Source organism: Ranitomeya variabilis, chromosome 2 (genome assembly GCF_051348905.1).
Source record: "Ranitomeya variabilis isolate aRanVar5 chromosome 2, aRanVar5.hap1, whole genome shotgun sequence".
Taxonomy (NCBI): domain Eukaryota; kingdom Metazoa; phylum Chordata; class Amphibia; order Anura; family Dendrobatidae; genus Ranitomeya; species Ranitomeya variabilis.
In genome coordinates this window covers 609,354,251-609,368,592 of record NC_135233.1, presented here as the reverse complement: position 1 = coordinate 609,368,592, position 14,342 = coordinate 609,354,251, and the positions used below count along the sequence as shown (strand labels likewise).

General features: G+C 47.6%; 1 protein-coding gene across 2 annotated transcripts in view; it reads left to right on the top strand.

The window, feature by feature from the left end:
* LOC143807307 (uncharacterized) overlaps positions 1-14,342 on the top strand; it is a 125,568-nt gene that overhangs the window by 33,964 nt on the left and 77,262 nt on the right. For both annotated transcript variants that reach the window (XM_077288704.1, XM_077288706.1), the window contains exon 2: positions 1,425-1,540. In XM_077288704.1, the coding sequence (XP_077144819.1) occupies positions 1,425-1,540 (116 nt within the window). The remainder of the gene's footprint in view (positions 1-1,424; positions 1,541-14,342) is intronic.

Sequence of the window (14,342 nt, the reverse complement as noted above, 5' to 3'; positions counted from 1 at the left end):
ACAGCACGTCATCCACAGATTCACCATAACAGTGCGTCATCCACAGATCCCCATAATAGCGCGTCATCCACAGATCCTCCATAACAGCGCGTCATCCACAGACCCCCATAACAGTGCGTCATCCACAGATCCCCCATAACAGTGCATCAGCCACAGATCCACAATAACAGTGCGTCATCCACAGATCCCCCATAACAGTGCATCATCCACAGATCCCCCATAACAGTGCGTCATCCACAGATCCCCCATAACAGCACATCATCCACAGATCCACCATAACAGTGCGTCATACACAGATCCTCCATAACAGTGTGTCATCCACAGATCCTTTATGGTCTGCAATAACCCTTTCTCTGGTCCTCAGGCAGATTCTTGGGAACTACAGTGCTCAGGCTAGCAGCTGCGTTTTGTTGACTATATATAGCAGTCTCTGTGTCTCCTATGTGATGAATATACAGCAGTTACTGTGTCCCCTTTGTGATATAAACAGCAGTGTCTGTGGCTCGTATGCGATGTATACAGCATTTTCAGTGTCTCCTGTGATATATACAGCAGTATCTGAGTCTCGTGATGTATACAGTAGTCTCTGTCTGTCTGTGTGATGTATACAGCAATGTTTGTATCTCCTATGTTATGTATATTGCAGTCTCTGTCTCCTATGTGATGTATAGAGCAGTCTCTTTCTCCTGTGATATATACAACAGTCTCTGTGTCTCCTGCGTGATGTATTCAGCAGTCTCTGTGTCTCCTATGTGATTTAAACAGTAGTCTTTGTCTCTTTTATGTGATGTACACAGCGGTCTCTGATTCTTATGTGATGTAAACATTAGTCTCTGTGTCTTCAATGTTATGTATGCAGCAGTCTGTGATGTTATATAGTAGTGTCTGTGTATCCTATGTGATGCATACAGCAGTTTCAGTGTCTTCTATGTTATGTATATAGCAGTCTCTGTCTCTCCTATGTGATGCATACATCAGTCTCGGTGTCTCCTGTGACGTTAGATAGCATCCCTGTGTCTCCTATGTAATGCATGCAGCAGTCTCTGTCTCTCCTATGTGATATATACAGCAGTCTTTGTGTCTCCTATGTGATGTATACAGCAGTCTCTGTGTCTCCTACATGATGTATACAGCAGTCTCTGTCTCTCCTATGTTATGTTTACAGCAGTCTCTGTCTCTCCTACGTGATGTATACAGCAGTCTCTGTCTCTCCTATGTGATGTATACAGCAGTCTCTGTGTCTCCTACGTGATGTATACAGCGACACAAATCTGCAAAAACCGTTACGAGTAATAACATCATCCACATCACCTAACATCACAGCCGCAGCAAAGACCAGCAACTCCGCCATTACATTAGAGGCCGTTAATGAAATGTTTGACCAAATGTAGCACGGTAATTTTCTAATTAATAATTTTGTGCAGCCCCCGAAGGATGGAAGAAATATCCAAATGGCCTCTGGCAGAAAAAAAGGTTCCTGCCCCTGCTGTAGGACAAAGAAGTCCTGACCATGCTTTATTTGGGCTACGCCCCTGCTCAGGTAGGACACACCTCTTATATACCATGGGAGTGGGAGGAAATTTGGATTGAAATGCTGTTACCTGTAGTCCCTCAAGGTCTTTGCCTCTTGACCTGTAGTTAGTTCTGGTATCACCCGTCATGCCTATTAACCCCTTCCACTCGTTATTTGGGCTACACCCCTGCTTAAGGCGGAGACAGAATGCCAGTTCCTATGAAAATTGTTGGGAAGTGATTGCTGTCACTTGTAGTTCCACAGCCTTTCATTGCTCTGTCCGTGTCTGGGAGTAACACAAGCTCTTTTTTATCTTTTTCATATGTATGTGAATCACGTTGGGAGTTTTCCTGACCCCTAATGTGCAGGGAAATATTTGTGTCAGAGTAAAGCACTTTACATGATGATGCCTCGCGGTCACGAGGCTCTGTTAGACTGCCTGCACATGTGGAAATCGCCGGGGTCAGCGCACTTACTCTAATTCCACACTATGGAGTTCCTTCACGTCAGCTGTCAGCCTTAGGTCGTCCTGCTATAAAGGGGTTAGTGAGAAATTACAAGGATACACTGCAAGCAGCCGTGGGTGTTCTCCTGTTGTAGAACTACAACTCTAAGCATACCATGACCCCTGCATACTGTATGGCGGTGCATGGTTGTCATGTGATTGATGACTGCACGTCTGCAGTTTTTGCTTCCTTGTGTCTCCCTCAGATGGTGGAGACTGCTCTGGACAAAATCAGACTTCTTCTCCTTCTGGCAGCTGACTATATAGTCCCTGTCAGAGTCGTCTATTTCTACTGGTTGTTTGTGGAAATCAGAGAATCATCATGTATATTCCTAGCTGTGGGGGAATGACTGAGCATGTGTGACCACCAGCACTTAGCTCGTTAGATGGAGGTGACTGAGCATGTGTGTCCACCAGCACTCAGCCTATTAGATGGAGATGATTGAGCATGTGTGACCACCAGCACTCAGCTCATTAGATGGAGATGATTGAGCATGTGTGACCACCAGCACTCAGCTCATTAAATGGAGATGATTGAGCATGTGTGTCCACCAGCACTCAGCTCATTAGATGGAGATGACTAAGCGTGTGTGACCCCCAGCACTCAGCTCATTAGATGGAGGTGACTGAGCATGTGTGTCCACCAGCACTCAGCTCATTAGATGGAGATGATTGAGCATGTGTGACCACCAGCACTCAGCTCATTAGATGGAGATGACTGAGCATGTGTGTCCACCAGCAATCAGCTCATTAGATGGAGATGACTAAGCGTGTGTGACCCCCAGCACTTAGCTCATTAAATGGAGGTGACTGGACATGTGTAACCACTAGCACTCAGCTCATTAGATGGATGTGACTGAGCGTGTGTGTCCATCAGCACTCACCTCATTAGGTGGAGGTGACTGAGCATGTGTGACCACTAGCACCCAGCTCATTAAGTGGAGGTGACTGAGCTTATGTGTCCACCAGTACTCAGCTTATTAGATGGAGGTGACTGAGCATGTGTGACCACCAGCACTCGGCATATGAGGTGGAGGTGACTGAGCATGTGTGACCATCAGCACTCAGCCTATTAGGTGGAGGTGACTGAGCATATGACCCCCAGCACTCAGCTTATTAGGTGGAGGTGACTGAGCATGTGTGACCATCAGCACTCAGCCTATTAGGTGGAGGTTACTGAGCATGTGTGACCCCCCAGCACTCAGCTTATTAGGTGGAGGTGACTGAGCATGTGTGACCCCCCAGCACTCAGCTTATTAGGTGGAGGTGACTGAGCATGTGTGACCATCAGCACTCAGCATATTAGGTGGAGGTGACTGCGCATGTGTGACCATCAGCACTCAGCATATTAGGTGGAGGTGACTGAGCATATGTGACCCCCAGCACTCAGCTTATTAGGTGGAGGTGACTGAGCATGTGTGACCCCCAGCACTCAGCTCATTAAGTGGAGGAGACTGAGCTTATGTGTTCACCAGTACTCAGCTTATTAGATGGAGGTGACTGAGCATGCGTGACCACCAGCACTCGGCATATTAGGTGGAGGTGACTGAGCAGGGGGGCCCATCAGCACTCAGCATATTAGGTGGAGGTGACTGAGCAGGTGTGACCATCAGCACTCAGCATATTAGGTGGAGGTGACTGAGCATGTGTGACCCCCAGCACCCAGCTTGTTAGATGGAGGTGACTGAGCATGTGTGACCACCAGCACTCGGCATATTAGGTGGAGGTGACTGAGCATGTGTGTCACTGACATCATCATCTACGTCCTTTTAGGGTCAGCTTAGACACCTGTAAATCTGAGTCTTCAGGCGGCGTTGCCTTCGGTTGATGTTTGTTTGGAGTTTGCCATTATCCAGTGTCTTCAGCTGCCACCATCTTTTCTTAACTCCTGACTCTGTGGCCTCCACTGTCTCCTGCTTGCCGCCCATCTTAGCCTGTGCTCCTGGTCCTTGTCGTTGTGCCATCACGTGTACACCCCAACCTGCGACTCAGTGGATCCATCTCACCAGCCTGAACCCCTGGATACACAACTATGATCTACGTTGAGCCACTTCTTGGCGGGATGGATGATGAGACCCCTCTACCTCCCTCCATGACAGATATTTCAGACTGGGCGAGTCACATGAGTCATCTTTCTCGCCTTGGGCTGGCTGCGGCCACACTGCTCCAGAACGGCCATTAATTCCATCGCGCTCTGTCACTATGTCGATATTCTCTGCGACAAGGCACCGATGGTTTACAATACAATTTCTATATATTTTTTTCTCTGCTGAGTTCTTCCTGGGGGAAATATCTGCAGCTGATGTCCGGAGAAAAGCAAGTGTGCGACATTTATAGCTTCAGACTATAAATCAGTATGGGGGGAGCTGCCAGGCTAGTGGACTGGTTTAGCAGAACCATAAGTTGCATTGAAAGAGCGCCACCTCGTGGATGGCTCTATGAATGATCATTCATCGGTACTGCACTCAGCTACTGTCAAAGTGAATGTCATCTCGGCTGCAGTACCAAGAATGGCCACTATATAGTGTGCGGCGCTGTGCTGTTCCGTCTCCATGTGCTGATCTGTGGGGGTGCTGGATGTCGGACCACCGACATGATATCTGATGACCTATCCCAAGGCAAGGTCATTATCAGTATCAATCCTGAACAGCCCCTTTAAGTCCATTCACCAAGCATTTGGATTGCAGGTTGCGTTATATCCCAACATACTGATATATGTCGCTGTGCATTATATATTCTCCGGCTGGCGCTGTGACAGGTGACGGTGTTCATCGATAAATCTCCGATTACTCACCGCTTCAGATGCAAAAAATAGCTCAGCAGTGGGCGCGGATCAGGATGCGATGCTACGTACGAAGAGGATTTATGATTTCTCCCAGGACTTGTCAAACAGGAGATGAGAACTGGAGATCTGGGAAAGCGGCAGCTCAAAACCACAGAAGATATCAACCTTCCTGTCCTTAGGGAAGCCCAAAAAAGAAGGAAAACAAGCGTAAATTAACCATTGAGATGAGCTGTGCTTAGGATGTTCCAATCTATCTTATACTCGGAGAAGCAGAAAATCATTGTTTACAGAGGGGAATAGGAGATTTTCAAATCCACCTTCAATAGCCTCTTTAGAAAGATGTAAAAAAGAATCATTTTGCAGCACTACAAATTACCACCAGGTGGCACTGCAAAAAACATTGCCTTTAAATAATAAAAAGGTAGCAATATTTAGAGCAAAAAACACTGACCTTCTATGCTGGTCTTGGATGGTAAACCAGTGCAGATCAACTTGTATATAGCCAGGAAATGTCGGAAAAAAGAATTAGGCAGTTGAATATTAACATTTCCATCTGGTGCCAGAGGAGGCGTCTGATGAAGATCCAGGCTGCCGTAGGAGGTATCTGAGGGAGAGGTGGGCTTCTGGAGGAGGCATTCGAGGGGCATAGCAGGACATGGTGTCTGAGGGGGAGGCGATCTGCTGTAGTAGGCATCTGAGGGGAAGGCGGGCTTCTAGGGAATGCATCAAAATTGGGGACAGGCGGCTAGAGGGAGCGAATGAGGAGGGGTGGGCTGCTGGAGGGGATGTCTGAAGTTGAGGTGGGCTGCCGGAGTAGGCGTCTGAGGAAGAATTGGGCTGCCAGAGGAGGTGTCTGAGGAAGAGTTGGGCTGCCAGAGGAGGCGTCTGAGGAAGAGTTGGGCTGCCAGAGGAGGCATCTGAAGAAGAGTTGGGCTGCCAAAAGAGGTGTCTGAGAAAGAGTTGGGCTGCCAGAAGAGGTGTCTAACAAAGAGTTGGGCTGCCAGAAGAGGTGTCTGAGAAAGAGTTGGGCTGCAAAAGGAGGTGTCTGAGGAGGAGTCAGGCTGCCAGAGGAGGCATCTGAAGAAGAGTTGTGCTGACAGAGGAGATGTCTGAGAAAGAGTTGGGCTGCCAGAGGAGGTGTCTGAGGAGGAGACGGCTGAGAGGAGGTGTCTGAGGAAGAGTTGGGCTGCCAGAGGAGGCATCTGACGAAGAGTTGGGCTGCCAGAGGAGGCACCTGAGGAAGAGTTGGGCTGCCAGAGGAGGTGTCTGAGAAAGAATTGGGCTGCCAGAGGAGGTGTCTGAGGAAGAGTTGGGCTGCCAGAGAAGGCATCTTGAGGAGGAGTCAGGCTGCCAAAGGAGGTATCTGAGGAAGAGTTGGGCTGCCAGAGGAGATGTCTGAGGAAGAGTTGGGCTGCCAGAAGAGGTGTCTGAGGAGGAGTCAAGCTGCCAGAGGAGGCATCTGAGGAAGAGTCGGGCTGCCAGAGGAGGTGTCTGAGGAAGAGTTGGTCTGCCAGAGGAGGTGTCTGAGGAGGAGTCAGGCTGCCAGAGGAGGCGTCTGAGGAAGAATTGTGTCAGGACTCTGAACATTTTTTACCTTTTGTGCATTACTGCCCTTTTCCAAGATGGCGTCTTTGGTCTCATGTGCACTATGTCTTCCTGCTATAAAACTCCACCCCAGCCTTCAGTCTGTGCTAGAGTATTCTGCCTTGCATCCAGCTCCTGACCTCTGATTACTCCCTGGCTATATACCTGCTCCTGTGAACCTGTGTGGTGATCCTGCTACTCTGCTCTGAGTTCCTGCTGCATACACCAGTTTCCAGTAATCCTCCTTCATCTGCTGCTCGTGTTTACTTCCATCTGAATTTGCTGGACTTGTAAGCTGTTTCTGCTCTGCAAAAACCTGAGACTATTAACCAGGCCTCCCTGGTTGAGCTAAGATATTATTTGAACTGCCTTATAAGCATATCTATCTGTGTTTTGGACTAAGCAAGGACTTATTCGTGTCAAGTATCCTCAAGAATAATTGTTCTTCATTGACTTTCTGCGTGATTCCATTTTCCTCTGAAGTTTCCTATAGACTGCGTTTAATATTTACACCAAGTGTTGTGGACTTGAGTTTCTCTCTGCACCTGTTTGAATCACCGTGTGATAATATAGACTTTACCACTTATAAAACTGTGTCCTGTAGTTGTCTTGTTCCACGCAAAGAGTCTCCTGAGTTATCCCCTATAATTATTACAGGATACTCTAGCCATAAAAAAAAAGGAGACTGCTGGAACAATGACTGCAGAAAGCAGATTAGAGCAGGTGTTTTCCATAACTAGATCACTGCAGAAAGATGTGGAAGGTCTGCAAAAGAAGTTTGGAAGCTTTGAACACAATCAACAAGTGTTTGGACAAACTTTGCAGGACTTAAGCAACCGCATGGCAGCCCAGGAAAACAAACTTGCTGGCATAGAGCATGGATGGGCTTTTCAGGACATAAGCACGCAAATAGCTGCACAAGTGACTTTACCCACTGGGCAACCGCCACCAGCTAGCCCACCTAAGTTGCCCCCATTCAGATTTAATTGTGATTGCGACAAATTTCGTGGCTTTGTGAATCAATGTATGCTATATTTTGATGTGCATGCTGACCGTTTTCCTACTGATAGATCCAAAGTATTGTGTGTAATAATGCTACTGATCTCACGAGCGCTCGCCTGGGCGAATCCAATGATTGAGTCTCGCGACCCACGGTTAAATAACTTGGATGATTTCTTGGCCGCTATGGCATTAATGTTTGTTGACCCTAATCACCGTGCAACCGCTGAATCTGCTTTGTTGTCTTTACACCAGACTAAACGTTCTGTTATTGAGTATGCCACTGAATTCAGGAGATTAGCGGTAGATACCAATTGGGACAGTTATGCACAATTGCCTGTTTTTAAAAGGGGTCTGTCTAGTATTATAAAAGATGAACTAACTCGCTCTGAGTCACCACAAGAGCTAGAGACATTTATACAGCATTGTGTGCACATAGACATTCGCCTTACTGAGCGTAGGCAGGAGAAATTTGCTGCATATAACCGTATTTCTAACTTTTCCCTTCCTTCCAAAGAGCCTGCAGGTAAAACCTCTCGGGAGGTGGAGGAGGTGCCCATGCAAATTGATTCCGTTCAGAGGCGCGAGATCAATGAGCGCCAGGAGCATCGCCTTCGTGAAAGTCTATATTTCTACTGCGGCCAGTCTGACCACTTCTTGATCAATTTTCCTAAGTGTCCTAGACGGCCTAACAAGGTGCCAGCAGCAGTAGGGGAGTATGACAACTGTGATGATGAATCTGACATCTCTGAATGTAGCCTGCCTTTAAACGCTGTATTCCATTCACTTTCTATGACTTCACCCCCCAAGGAGCTGAAGGAGATGAACTCTCACTGTTCTTTCCCTATTAAGATCCTGTGTTATGGACAGTGGATTTCCAGTGCAGCTATGATTGGCTCTGGTGCAGGTGGCAATTTCATGGATATCACATTTGCCAAGGAACATGGTATTAAAATTCAGCAAAGAGCCTCTCCAATTACCATGGAAACAGTGGATGGGTCACCTTTAATCTCTGGGCCTGTGGATCAGGAGACCGTACCCCTTGAAATTTTGTTGGAGCCTAATCATCAGGAGCAACTTTCTTTCTTGCTAATTTCTTCTCATTTTCCTGTGATTTTAGGCATTCCTTGGTTGCGTTCTCAGAACCCAATTATCAACTGGGAGACCAAGGAGATTATCTTTCCAACAAGGAGCAACTCAGCGTTAACAGAAGCTGTCCCTGAGTCCACGGCTACGGAACCACATGTACAGGTATTTTCTTTACCTCCAGCATATAAAGAGTTCTCTGACATCTTTGACAAGAAGAATGCAGATCAGCTTCCTCCACACAGGCATTATGACTGTCCCTTTGAGCTGCTTCCTGGGGCAGCTATTCCTTTTGGTAACGTATACCCTTTGGCGGCACCTGAGCTTTAAGCCTTAAAGGAGTATATTGATGAAAATCTGGCCAAAGGCTGCATACGTCCTTCTTCCTCAGCAGCAGGGACACCTATATTTTTTGTAAAAAAGAAGGATGGGACCCTGAGACCCTGTGTTGACTATTGGGAACTCAATAAGGTAACCGTACGAAACCGTTACCCTTTGCCTCTGATTCCCGAATTACTGGAAAGAGTCTGCCATGCTAAAGTGTTCTCTAAACTGGATCTTCGTGGGGCTTATAATTTGGTGCATATTCGTCCAGGGGATGAGTGGAAGACAGCATTCCGATGCCGGTATGGACACTTTGAATATCTCGTGATGCCCTTCGGGCTTTGTAATGCCCCTGCAACGTTTCAACACCTTGCTAATGACATTTTCAGAGATTTGTTGGACCAGTTTGTGGTGATCTATTTGGGCGATATTCTAATCTTTTCTGACTCTCTACAGGAACATGAAGAACATGTCAAAGCTGTTTTAAGATGTCTGAAAGAGAACCATCTGTATATCAAGCCGGAGAAATGCGAGTTCCATCGTTCTGAGATACAGTTCTTAGGTTATATCATCTCTCCCCAGAGGCTGAACATAGAATCTGGTAAGATTCAGGCTATCCTTGACTGGCCGGTACCCAAGAACGTTAAGGAGGTCCAACGTTTTATTGGTTTTGCAAATTTCTACAGACTCTTCATTCAAAATTTTTTTGATATTGTCCGTCCCATTACTTCCTTGACAAAGAAGGAAAAGCCCTTTAAGTGGTCATCTCAGGCTCAAGAAGCTTTTGATCGGCTTAAGATCTGTTTCACATCAGCACCGCTGTTGATACACCCAGATCCAACACTTTCATTCATTCTGGAGGTGGACGCTTCTGATAATGCTTTGGGGGCTATTCTCTTCCAAAGAACTGGAGAGAAGAGTCTGCTACATCCTTGTGCTTTCTTTTCCCGTAGACTAACCTCAGCAGAGAAGAATTATGACGTGGGAGACAAGGAATTGCTGGCTATTATTGCGGCTTTCAAAGAATGGAGGCATCATCTGCAAGGAGCTGCACAACAGATCATAGTGCTAACTGACCATTGCAATTTAGAGTTCCTTAGATCCGCTAGATGTCTTTCTCCTCGTCAGGCTCGTTGGAACTTATTTTTAAATCAATTTAACTTTGTTATCTCGTACCGTCCAGGTTCTCGTAATGGGAAGGCTGATGCTTTATCCCGAATCCATGCTGAGGATTCCGTACCTGGAGCCCCGTCCAAGACCATTCTATCTGATGCCAATTTCATGGGAGTTATCCACGATCAGGACTTGTGGAAGGAGTGCAGGGAGGCCTATGACGGTGATGTATTTCTGGCCAACCCACCTGTGGATATTAATCTTGTCTTTAAGGGTGGCATGTGGTTCAGAGATCGACGTATCTACGTCCCTGAGGTCGTCCGTCTGCAGATCCTCAAGTTGGTACATGACTCCAAGTTGGCTGGTCACAGGGGGGTACAGAAGACACAAGAGTTCCTGAGCCGATTCTTCTGGTGGCCAACTTGCCTGAAGGATACCAAGGACTATGTTCTCTCTTGCGAGGTATGTGCCCGTTACAAGACTCCTCATGTGGCACCTACGGGTCTTCTACAACCATTACCTGTTCCGTCCCCCCCTTGGGGGTCTATATCAATGGACTTTATTGTGGAGCTGCCTACATCGGGGGGCATGAATACAATCATGGTGGTAGTTGATCGCCTGAGTAAAGCTGCTAATTTTGTTCCATGCACCGGCCTCCCCTCAGCTAAAGATGCAGTGAACTTGGTTATACAGAATGTCTTTCGGTTGCATGGGGTTCCGGATGAGATCATCTCTGTCCGTGGAGTACAGTTCACTTCAAGTTTCTGGAAGGGGTTTTGCTCTGCACTCAATATTAATGTCTGTCTCTCTTCCGCTTACCATCCCCAGACAAATGGTCAGACTGAGCGTACCAACCAGACTCTGGAACAATATCTAAGATGCTATGTCAGCCATCTCCAGGATGATTGGTTGAAGTTGCTGCCGTTAGCCGAATTTTCATATAATAATTCTCAGAGCGCCTCCACTAAATTTACACCTTTCTTTGCCAATCTGGGTTATCATCCGTGTATTTTACCTAGGTCTCCAATTAATTCTCCGGTTCCGGCAGTGGAGGAAAGGCTGACTGCGATGAGACAAAATCTGGAGGTTCTGAAGGAATCCCTGACCACAGCTCAAGAACGTTATAAGAGATCGGCTGATAGATTCCGTAAACCTGCACCCATGTTCAAGGTAGGAGATTCCGTGTGGTTAGCAACTAAGAATCTGAAGTTAAACGTTCCTTCACAAAAACTTGAACAGAAATTAATTGGCCCTTTCAAGATCAACGGTATTGTGAGCTCTGTGGCCTGCCGGCTGAAGCTGCCTAGGACTATAAAGTACACCCAGTTTTTCATGTATCTTTACTAAAGCCTGTATCTCCTAATACCTTCCAGGGACGTGTTGTGCCACCTCCGCAGCCTGTGGTGATTGATGGGCAAGAACAATTTGTGGTGGAGTATCATACCGCTGCTGCCGCCTCCTCGCTCGCTCCCGGCCTCCGCTTCTCGTGCGCGCACGCATACCAGGTTCAGTGCTGCGCGTGTGCACTTCTGATCTTCTGTCGGCGTCTCCTCTATGGTCCTGGAGGACTAGTACCCGGAAGTCGGTCCTCCTTATTGTCCTCTCTATGGTTCTGGAGGTCTGTTACCCGGAAGTGCTACCCTGCCTTTAGGTATTTAAACTGCTTCCTGCCGTCCCTCTGTGCCTGGTTATCATTTGTTCCTTCAGGTGTTCCTGGCCGCTCTTAGTCTCTGTGAAGTTCGTTTTTCCCTTTGACTTTGGGTTTATCCTGTCTTTCCTGTATCCTGTTAGCCTCTGCGTTCCCTCAGTTCCTCCGCCAGTCCCTGCACTGCTGCAGTTTACCCACCAGTCCTGTGTCTCTGCAGTACTCACCTATCCTGTGGTCCTACTACCTCCGCCTCTTCTTGGTCTTCTCCGGTCCTGGTCCTCCAGCTTCCGTGGCGATAGTCCCTCACGGGCCTGCCCCTAACTCTCCCTGTATAGGGGGCGGTCTATCTGGTCAGCTCGTCCGTGAGGGGTTCATCATCGCGGTCTAGAGGGTCCACTTTCCGTTTTCCCTCTTTGAATCGTCACACTCACATTTGGACTGTACTCGGATGACATCTGAGTGCAGCCTGATTCTTACAGCATAACAGTATAACCAGGCCATGGACCCCGCTGAGGTCTCTGCCACTCAAAAGGAGTTACTTTTTTTGTGGGAGAACCAGACTAGAATCATGCCCTTTCTCAAGAACATGGAGTCTCGTCTCGCGACGTTACAGTAATGCTGTAAGTACGACCCTGGTAATGCTACTCAGTTGGCGGCTCTTCAGCAAGAGTTAAGTCAACAACGGGACACTCAGTCCCATATTTTGAATTTTATGGCCTCTGTCGATAATCGACTTCTCTCTCTTCAGACTGCCGCTTCTGCTCCTGTACAGGCGTCCGCTCCACAGCCCTCGCTCCGTCTTGCCAGGCCACCTCGGTATGGTGGGGATCCTAAATTATGTTGCGGGTTTCTCAACCAGTGTCAACTACACTTTGAATTATCCCCGCTACTGTACCCAACTGACCTAGCTAAGGTGGCTTTTGAGATGTCCCATTTGGAGGGCGAGGCTTTGGCTTGGGTGAACCCTCTTTGGGAGCGAGATGATCCAGTGGTTTCTCAACTTGCTCTCTTTTTAGACACCTTCCGCAAGGTGTTTGATGAACCTGGTCGTCTGGTATCGACTACTGAGTCCCTTTTCAACCTTAGTCAGGGGACCCTTTCTGTAGCTCAATATGCCATCCGTTTCTGGACGCTGTCCTCTGATTTAGGTTGGAATAATGAGGCTTTGGTGGGAGCATTTTGGCGAGGTTTGTCTTCTCGTATTAAGTATGAGCTGGCAGGGCGGGATACTCCTGCTTTAGATGACCTTATTTCTTTGGCAACTCGCATTGATTTGCGGTTCCAGGAGCGCTCTCGTGAGGTTGTCAGAGAGAGGCGATCTCCTCGTTTATCCTCCGTTACACGTGGTACTTCTCTTTCCCAAACCACTGCAGCTTCTTCCTCTTCTTCCCCTGAGCCTATGCAGGTTGATCGCCTCAAGCCTGCCGAACAACGCCGAAAGGAGAGACTCGCACAGGGCATATGCTTTTATTGTGGCAGCGCTTCTCATCTTCTGCGTTCTTGTCCCCAGAAGCCGGGAAACGCCTCCGCCTAGGTCAGGTAAGAGAGGCCTCCCTAGGTAGCCATGATTCCTCTCCACCTTTGATTTTGCCTGTTATTTTACACATGGGTTCCAGTCGCTTCTCTCTTGAGGCTTATGTAGATTCTGGTGCGGCTGGGAATTTTGTTCAACTTGAGCTGGTCGAGAGGCTTGGGATTCCTGTCAGATCCTTGGAGGTTCCTAGGCAAATAGCTTCTGTCGACGGTCAGCCTTTGCGGGAGGTCGTTTCTTCTGTCACAGAGGAGATTGAGATTCAAATTGGAGCTTTACATAGAGAAATGTTGGCATTTTATGTTTTACCGTCTTTATCCCATGCATTTCTTTTAGGACTCCCCTGGCTAAGAAACCATGAACCTACTCTGAATTGGCATACTGGAGACGTCCTATCCTGGGGACAGTTTTGTCAAAACAGATGCCTGCTTCCCGTCAAGCCTGCTAGTTTCTCTCCCTCGGCTCCGGAACTAGCGAATCTACCCTCAGCTTATCACTCTTTTTCGGACGTTTCAACAAAAAGGAAGCAGAGGTCTTACCTCCGCATCGCCCATACGACTGTCCGATAGATCTTGTATCCGGTTCTACTCCTCCTAGAGGTCGTATTTATCCTCTGTCACCCTCCGAGACTCAAGCCATGTCTGAATACGTTCAAGAGAATCTGGCCAGAGGCTTTATACGGAAGTCCTCCTCACCTGCAGGCGCTGGTTTTTTCTTCGTCAAGAAGAAGGACGGTTCCCTTCGTCCCTGCATTGATTACCGTGGCCTCAATAACATCACCATTAAAAACAAGTATCCACTTCCTCTCATCCCAGAACTTTTTGATCGTCTGCATGGAGCACGAATCTTCACTAAACTGGATCTCAGAGGAGCTTACAACTTGATCCGAATTCGTTCGGGAGATGAATGGAAGACTGCATTTAACACCAGAGACGGTCATTATTAGTATTTGGTGATGCCTTTCGGCTTATGTAATGCTCCTGCAGTTTTTCAAGAGTTGGTGAATGATGTTTTTCGGGACCTACTTTACACCTGTGTAGTGGTGTACTTGGACGACATCCTTGTGTTTTCACCGGATCTGCTTTCTCATAGGAGACATGTGCGGCAAGTTCTTCTCCGTCTGAGGGAGAATCGTCTGTATGCTAAACTTGAGAAGTGTGCCTTCGAACAGTCATCCCTGCCGTTCCTGGGCTTCATCATCTCTGATTCTGGTCTGTGTATGGATCCGGCTAAAGTTTCTGCCGTACTCAACTG